Source organism: Vigna radiata, chromosome 1 (genome assembly GCF_000741045.1).
Source record: "Vigna radiata var. radiata cultivar VC1973A chromosome 1, Vradiata_ver6, whole genome shotgun sequence".
Taxonomy (NCBI): Eukaryota; Viridiplantae; Streptophyta; class Magnoliopsida; order Fabales; family Fabaceae; genus Vigna; species Vigna radiata.
The window spans coordinates 29,492,671-29,501,772 of NC_028351.1; the positions used below are offsets into that span (position 1 = coordinate 29,492,671).

General features: G+C 43.9%; 1 protein-coding gene across 1 annotated transcript in view; it reads right to left on the reverse strand.

Moving 5' to 3' along the window:
- Nucleotides 1–921: 921 nt before the first annotated feature.
- LOC106764668 (peptidyl-prolyl cis-trans isomerase FKBP43-like) overlaps nucleotides 922–9,102 on the reverse strand; it is a 12,246-nt gene continuing 4,065 nt past the window's right edge. Inside the window, exons 8-12 of the mRNA XM_014648994.2 lie at nucleotides 2,197–2,482; nucleotides 1,905–1,992; nucleotides 1,791–1,832; nucleotides 1,440–1,488; nucleotides 922–1,344 (exon numbers count right to left, since the gene is read on the reverse strand). Of these exons, the coding sequence (XP_014504480.1) occupies nucleotides 1,263–1,344; nucleotides 1,440–1,488; nucleotides 1,791–1,832; nucleotides 1,905–1,992; nucleotides 2,197–2,482 (547 nt within the window). The 3' untranslated portion in view covers nucleotides 922–1,262. The remainder of the gene's footprint in view (nucleotides 1,345–1,439; nucleotides 1,489–1,790; nucleotides 1,833–1,904; nucleotides 1,993–2,196; nucleotides 2,483–9,102) is intronic.

The window sequence follows — 9,102 nt, forward strand, 5'->3', positions numbered from 1 at the left end:
ATTAAGTCGTTGAATTAATTTAATTTGACATGTTATATTAAAAAATTATTAAAAATTGTATAATTTGAAATATGTTTTCAAAATTCAAAATAAACAACATAAAACATTTATAATTTTTTTTGCAGCTCTTCCTGAAAGTGCATGAAAAACTATCGATGTGCATTAAGAAATGGGCTTCTAAAATAAATCCTAAACTGCATTTTGTAATGTATGAAGTATTCTAGAATAGTCTTCTGGAAGCAATATTGAGTTGATTCTAAAATAGTTTCAGATACAATGTTAAATTCATTTTAAAATAATGTTTAGGATTCAACTTTTGAAGGTACAATAAAAGCTAAAAAATGCCTAAGGACAATTTAAACATTTCACATTTTGGGACGTGTACCTTCAATAGAAAGAAAGAGTATTTCTTGAATCAAGTAAATCAATTTTGCCAGTTGCTTGCAGCACTCCCAATTTCTATTTGCACCTCCACAAGATTTGGAATTCCAATTTTGCGCAACGATTTTTATACATAAAACAGCCTCCTTCTTAGACATTATGGGCAGTTTTTCCTTACACTTTTCGGATTGCGTAATTCGAAAATCTATTTTTCTTTTTAAAAAATTACTTCGGGAAATCATTTAGCTTCATTGTTACATAATCCACAAATTATTTAGCTTCTGGATTTTACAATACATGAGTTATTTTTAGCGAACAATATGAAAACAACAAAATAGGAAAAAAAAAATTATAGGATGCAATGCAAGAAAGTTACCCAGATGGAGGAAGAAACTGCCACGTTGTGTTGTGCTCGTTGCTAAACAAGCTCGGGGCAGGTAGCTTCATGAATGGAAGGGTGGTTTTACTGCTTTGTTGGTTGAAACGGTGAAATTCAGGTTATCACAATTCGGAGTCTAGAAATATGCTTCCAAAACACTGTTTTAGGTCGAACAAAATAATTAACCAAGACAATGTGCTATTAATAACGCTGTTTAGTTCGGCACTATATGTATTTGAGTATTTCTTATGCTGATATTTATGCGAAAATTTTCACCACTATAACACTGAGTATCTTCTAAAGTTAACACGATATCTGAAAGAACCAAAACTTAGGATTCGGTGGCGCGTGTCTACCCACTATCATCTACACCAAAAACTATTCAATCACCACAGATCCATGTTGAACCAACCAAAAACTATCCAATCTTTTGCCTGTCCCTGAATTGCCTCCTCACTCCGTATTTTTTTTTTTCTTTGGAACAATGAGTAGGCTGAAATACTCAATGAACTTTAACTAGTTCAATGTCATAAACCAACCATGAATTTGGTGGTATTTTGTCAGAGTGTCCATCACTCTCAGACCTGATACACGCAGATGTTAGAGGTTGTAGGATCCCAAATAAGAAATTAGAGAAAAGAAAATGGCGCTAAATACACATAAGAATTCAATCACGTACGTTAATGTTGGTGGAATGACAAGTCTTCTCTTTTCTCCAACTTGCATGCCTGGGAACCATAAATACGCAGGTATATATACATCACAACAGTTCTTAGAGAGAAAATACATTTAAATGAGAATAGCCACTAACAATCTTCAAAACTAATCCACTACTATTATTCGATTAACTTCATGTAGATCCCAAGACAGCGTGGGCAACCACTCTCATTTTCAACCAATTAATAGAGACTAAGGGACCAAGAGGCCAAGGCGCCTATTAAAACTAATCACAGGCATTGCTCTAATTCAATAAAACTATAAATGCAAAAACTGGAAAAACTAAAAAAGGACACAATATAAAAATGACTACCTTCAAGGCCAACATCCCAACCCTCGATAACCTCTCCTTTACCTGCAAAAGGTCAATACTTAATACAAGTATAAATAGTTCTTCAGGTAACAAGGTTTGGGTGAATAGTGTTACCAAGGCGAAATTTGAAAGGAGTTTGGCCAGCGTTTGACTCAAAGACAGCTCCATTTTCCTTCAACTTGCCAGTGTAATAGATGCTAATCTGTGACAACAGTGTAGTTACTTAAATCAAATCAAATAAATTCTTCAAATTATTTATCTATTTGATAAATGATGCCCATGAAGTTTGAATCATGTAAACTACCCAGACCCTCANCATTAGCAAAATACAGGGACGTCGCAAGTTTTTTGGTTTGATTTCATGGAACTATTATCTAAAGTATTTTAAACCGTTTAAATAAACTACCTTTTTTCCTGAAGCTGCGATTTTGCCATCTTTTTTCCCCTTCTCTTGTTCCTGAATAACTAGTCCATTTTTCAATGTTCTAACATTGGAAGGTTTTGCATCTTCCCCCTTACTTCTGTCCTCCTCCATCATCTCAGTCTCACCACTTCGCTCAACACATACAGTAATATTAGAATTTACAACTTCCCCATTGCCTTGACTTTTACTCATTTTCTTCCTTTTCTTAGCTTTTCTATTCTCAGATTGATTTCCATCAGGTAAGTCATAAGCACCATTGTCTACCATCCTGTGCCAGAAAAATTAAGAATGTAAGGTTTATAATATCTCAGACTAATAGAAAATAAACAAAAGAGAGCCCAATTTCAGTAATCCTTTTCTCCCTGGTCATTCAGACCAGAATGACAGTCCAACTTCAGTTATGTATCATTTGTCTGTCCCTACACTACTGATATTTTTAGAGACCTCATTAGTTAAGCATATGATCAAATTATAGTATAGAAATGAATCTCAAACCTCACCTTCCAAACCAATTTTATAAAATTATGTAAGGTTTAAAGTTCATTTTATAAAATAGTATTAAGAATATATCTTAATAAGGTTTGTTTGACTTTTTTTTTATCGGCAAATGTTAGTTGGAAAGTTGAATCCACAACCTCTTTATCCTCCCTTCAAACCAACCTTAAATCTCCCAATGTTAGTGGGGAAAGTTGAACCCACAACCTCTCTCTTCCTTCTTCCCAAAGGTTTGTTGGACCTATCATGTCACCTACTTATATCAAATCCTCCTCAGCATGATGGTGTGCATCGAAAATCTCACATCAATTACAGATGTGACCAAATTATAGTACAACAAAAGCAGATGTAGTGGAACTAGAGTGCTAACGGTCCTCATACCATCTGAGAAATTCTTGACAGATTGCAGGGTTGTCTATGGTATTTGATGAAGTAGGATGGTCTGCAGACGGTGATCGGGGAGGTGGATCAGAATTAGCCATTGCTATAGATCGAGGAGGACGTCCATGAAGTGCGTAACATCTATCAATTTTGTGGCCTAGCTTGTTACAGTGGTCACATTTTGGATGTCCTTTACCTGGTTTGTGAGACCGACTCCGATCATCACGTTGGGTAGCCATGGAGAGGGAGAAACCCTAAAAATCCAAAGTGCTCCAATTGACGCAACGACAACAACATATCCAGAAAGAGGGCAAGGAGACAATCACGGCGGTCCTGGTCGGCGGCGAATCTCGCCGACGACGCGCCAACACGCGTGGATGGTCCTTGTAACGACAGCGCCCCCTCCCGACGTTCGCCCCCAAGATTGCGCATTCTTGGTAGTGATCCACCCAATTAAGCCCAATACACATTGCACGTCTTCCACATCCCGGGAAAGCCTCATCGCCGTCATCAAATCTTAAGGGTCGTGGGGCCTAATTAGGCACCGTATCTTATCTTTTAGGCTCGCTAGAAAGTACCCCAATAGTTGGTCGTCTGAAAATGCTCTAGTCTGCCCGACCAACACCTCAAACGCTCGCACGTATTCCTCCACCGTGTCCGTCTTCCTGATCACTACCATCCTCTCAAGGATTCCACCTCTGTTGCGACTTTCAAATCGAATCATCAACGCCTCTTTGAGCCCTTCCCATGATCGATCTCGCGCCTTCTCTTTCCAAAACTTAAACCAGTAGTCGGTGCTTCCTTACAAGCTAAGGTAAGCCAGTCAACCTTCTCCACCTCCAATACCCTCTGTATCTCAAAGATTTTTCGCCTCGATTAATCTAGTTCAGTGGGTCTGCACCTTCGAAAGTGGGCAACTCCACTCTCCTCCACCATTTGGGTTGACCCGTTGTACGTTCCCCACCTTTCTCTCCCTCTGGTTCGTCGCATCGATCCCTTTGATTGCCATTGACGGAGCCTTGACTCCCATCGGAATTCCCCTCGGTATGTTTATGTTGCGCGGTCATCATCCTCATCAATTCTTGGATATCCCGGCGCATAGCCAGGGAATCTTGTCTATTTGCCGCCGATTCCACCTTTAACCCGTCCACTACCATCTCGATGTGTTCCAATCGCCCCTCTACTACGTTCACTCTCCCATCCATTTCCGCCCTTCTCGTTCAATTGGGATCCAGTAAGTCGAACCAATTGATAGGTTTCTTGAAAGAGAAACTGTTAAGTTCCTAGATTGGGAACCTAATTTCCAGAACTCACTTCCTCTTCAAAGACACAACAGTATATGGAAATCATGTATTATTCACAAAATATAGTCTCTGTACAGAAAAGAATGCAGAGGCTTAACCCTCCTCACAGGTATGATCCTGTTCAACTAACAAAACAATCAACAACCCTTCTCAATATCTACCCTCTATTTATACACCCTTTACCACCCAAACNTAACTGTTCTAAACAGTTAAACGGTTATAGTCAGTTCCTCTCCAGTTAGTTCCCCTTCTTTCTTCTTTCATAAACCAACCATCCCCTATTTTCCCTATCAATACCCGCCCCTTGAACTCCAACCTTGTCCCCAAGGTTGAAATCGGGATATTGTTCCCGTATAGTAATTTCATTCTCCCAGGTAGCCCCTTCTTGCCACTCAACTAGCAGTTGTGGTACACTTTCCCCTCCTTCCTGCAGCTGCCTTCTTTCCAAAATGTTTACGGGCCAGAATGAAGGTCCCTCGGCCTGCAGGTCCTGTGGTAATCCCTCTCCACCCTTTTTTCTCATATTGCCTTCTTCACTTGTGAAACATGGAAGACAGGATGAATTCTAGCTATCTCCAGTAGTTGTAATTTACATGCATTCTCCCCCACCTTCTGAACCACCAGAAACGGTCCAAAGTATCTAGCTGCTAGCTTTGGATGGAGCCTGGTTGGCATTGATGTTTGTCTATGAGGCCGTATCTTCATGTACACCCAATCCCCCACTTCCACGTTCGCAGCCTTTCTTCTTTTATTAGCTTGCCTTACCATAAGGTCCTACGCCCTTTCCAGATGAAATTTTAATTGTTTCAGGGCTTCATCCCTGGTTAGGAGCTCCTGACTCAGCCTCCACCAAAGATTTACCAGGAATGAACCTATGCAAAGAGGGAAGCGCCTTCCCATACACGGCTTCAAATGGGGTGCACCTTATTGCTCCTTGGTAGCTTGTGTTGTACCAATATTTGGCCCATGATAACACGGTCATCCACCCCTTCGGCTGCTCCAAACAGAAACACCTAAGATACCCTTCCAAAACACGATTTAGCACCTCCGTCTGACCATCCGTCTCAGGATGGTAGGCGGTACTCATCTTTAGCTGCATACCCTGCCCTTTAAACAGTTCCTTCCAAAATATACTCACGAACAACGGATCCCGGTCAGATACTATAGATTGCGGTATCCCATGCAACTGCACAATTTCTCTTATAAAAACCTCAGCCACTGTCTTCGCCGAATACGGGTGCTTGAGCGGTAAGAAGTGTGCGTACTTGCTCAAGCAATCCACCACCACCAATTCTGTGTCATACCCCTGGGACATAGGCAAACAAACTATAAAATCCATACTCAACTCCTCCCATATGGCATTCGGCACCGGCAACGGCTGTAGTAATCCTTGAGGAGAAGATGTTAAGTACTTGTGTTGTTGGCACACAAGACACTTAGCCACAAACTCCGTTACATCCTTCTTCATCCCGACCCAGTATAATGATTGTGCTATGCGCCTGTAAGTCCTGTACACTCCCGAATGGCCCCTCGTTTGTGTCACATGAAATTCGGCTAACAACTTTGGAATCCATTTAGACTTGGCCGACAACACCAATCTGCCTTTGTGGTGGAGCCTCTCATGCTCTAAAGTATAAGAGGGATGTGTGTTGGGGTCTCTCCTAACGTCGTTCATCACCTTCTGCAAAAACTCATCCACCTCTACTTCCTGCGTCATCTCTCCAAAATCTTGCCAAAAAGGCCTTGCTACTACACTCAGCTCCTCCCCTTCATCTTCCCCTTCAAACTGCCTGGAAAGAGTATCAACAGCCTTATTCACAACTCCTGTCTTATAAACAATTTCAAAGTCGTATCCCAGAAGCTTAGCTATCCAGTCCTGCTGGTTCTGGGTGGTAATACGCTATTCCAGCAGATGACAAAGACTCTTCTGGTCCGTATGAACTACAAAGCGCTGCCCCACCAAATAAGGCCTCCAATGCTAAATCGCTAACACCAAGGTCATCATCTCCTTCTCGTAGATGGACTTGCTTAATTTTCCCTCGGACAGAGCCTTGCTAAAGTAGGCTATCGGATTTCTTCCCTGCATCAGCACGGCCCCCACGCCACTTCCCGACGCGTCACACTCTATGTGGAAAGGTTATGTGAGATCGGGCAACGATAATACTGGCGCGGTCATCATTTTTCTCTTCAAATTCACCCACGCCTCCTCAGCCTTTTCATTCCACGAGAATCCCCCTTTCTTCAGCAATTCTGTCAGGGATCTGGCGATCTTGCCATAATCCCGGAAGAACCTCCGATAATACCTCGTTAACCCCAAAAATCCCCTCAAACTTTTCACTGTTTTCGGACGCTCCCATTCCACCACCGCCTTAATCTTCTCATCGTCCATCTCTACCCCTCTACTGGAAATGATGTGCCCCAAGTACTTGACTTGGGTCTACCCAAACTCACATTTCCTCTTGTTCGCAACCCACTGGTCTCGTTGCAGAATCGTGAGCACACATTTAACATGTTCAAGATGCTCCTCCCACTTGCGGCTGTATACCAGAATGTCGTCAAAGAATACGAGAACAAACCTGCGCAGATAGGGCTAGAACAGTGCGTTCATTGCACTTTGGAAGGTTGTCGATGCGTTCGTAAGCCCAAACGGCATGACGAAGAACTCGTAGTGCCCCTGATGAGTTCGAAATGCTGTTTTCTCCACATCCCGTTCGCTCATACGGATCTGATGATACCTGGCTTTTAGATCGACTTTCGAAAAATAAGACGCCCCCTTCAACTCGTCCAACAACTCCTCGATCACCGGTATTGGGAACTTGTCCTGCACTGTCGCTCGATTGAGTGCCCGATAATCGATGCAAAAACTCCAGTTCCCGTCTTTCTTCTTTACCAGGATCACCGGACTTGAGTAGGGACTGTGGCTCGGCCGGATCACCCCGTCCGTAGCATTTCAGCAATTTGGTTCTCTATCTCAGCTTTAATGGCATGCAGATACCGGTATGGTCGGACATTAACCGGATCGACCCCCTCTTTAAGTGTTATGTGGTGTTCAATCTCTCGGCTAGGTGGCAGTGTCGTTGCTTCAAAGAACACCACGTCATAATTCTCCAGAAGATTCTCCATCTCTCTTTTTTGCTTTTCAGTGAGGCCCACGTTCTTCAGTTTATTATGTTGGGCCTCCATTGAGCCCAACTCCCAGACCACGTAACAAGACTCAACTCTATCAATTTTCATTAGCGCCCTGGGGCCCACCACTCTGCGCTCCAACTTGGGGTCACCCCTCAGTCACCTCTCCGCCTCCTTCTTTATACACCATTCTCATTGTTTTGGGTGTCGTCAGCCCGTCGACGGACAGCGTCGATAACTCCATCGTCGCAAGGTTCGTCTCCGTCACCTCCTCGCCTTCGACCTCTTCCTCTTCCTCTACCACAATTAGCATTTTGAGACCCCTTTCTGGGCAGCGATGGCCAGGACCAAAGGGTCCGCCGCACCTGAAACAACGACCCTCTTCCCTATGTTTAAGATACTCCGAGTAAGGTAGATTGCGAACATTCCGATCACCTCCGCCGCTGGTAGCCAGCCCCTTATTCCGTCCTTGGTTCGCGTCTTTATTAACAGACCCCACACTTTTCGTCGTTCCTCCTCGTACCATCGTCTCCTGATTTGGGTCAACTCGTGTCGCCGAACCCGACGCCTTCCCCCAAGAATGTTGATTCTTGGATAACCACCCTCCTCCGGTCTTCGTGCACAATTTCTCCACATCCCTCGCTACTTGCATGGCGGTCATCAAATCTGGTGGGTCATGTGGTCGGACATGATCGCCCACCTCTTCCCTTAGACCGGACAAAATATACCCCATGATCTGCTCCTCGGGTATCTGGGTCGTCTGCCTCACCAGAACTTCAAAATCGCGTATGTACTCCGCCACCGGTCCTGACTGTCGTATGGATGACAGCCTTTCGTACATCGTTCCTCGCGTTCCTCCTCCAAATCAAATACCCAGAGCCCTCTTCAACCCATCCCAAGAAAGGTTCTTGGTTTTCTCTCGCCAGAATCGGAACCAACTTCCGGCGTAGCCATCCATACTGATGAAGGCCAGTTCCAGTTTCTCCTCCTCCGCCACCTTCTGGACTTCAAAAAACTTCTCCGCTCGGCCTATCCATACCCAAGGTTCGCCCCCCTCAAACACTGGTAATTCGATTCGCTTCCTCCATTGGCTCAAACCCCCTTGGTTACCGTCTCCACCTCTTCCACCTCCGCCGCTTGGACCACCACCATTATCGTTCACCGACGACTCACTCTCCCCCTGTCGCTTCCTATGGTTACGTTCTCCAAGTGCCTTCAGGATTGCCTGGACATCCTGACGTATCGTTGCCGTCTCCTGTCGTAACGCCCCCGTATCGGCTTTCGTCTCGGCGATTGCCACTTCGACCGCCTCTAAGTGCCCTTCGACTACCACCATTCTTCCCTCCATCTCCACACGCGATAACACTCTAATTGGGGATCCGGCAGGTCGGACCAAATGTTAAGTTCCTAGATTGGGAACCTAATTTCCAGAACTCACTTCCTCTCCAAAGGCACAACAGTATATGGAAATCGTGTATTATTCACAGAATATAGTCTCTGTACAGAAAAGAATGCAGAGGCTTAACCCTCCTCACAGGTATGATCCTGTTCAACTAACAAAACAATCAACAACCCTTCTCAA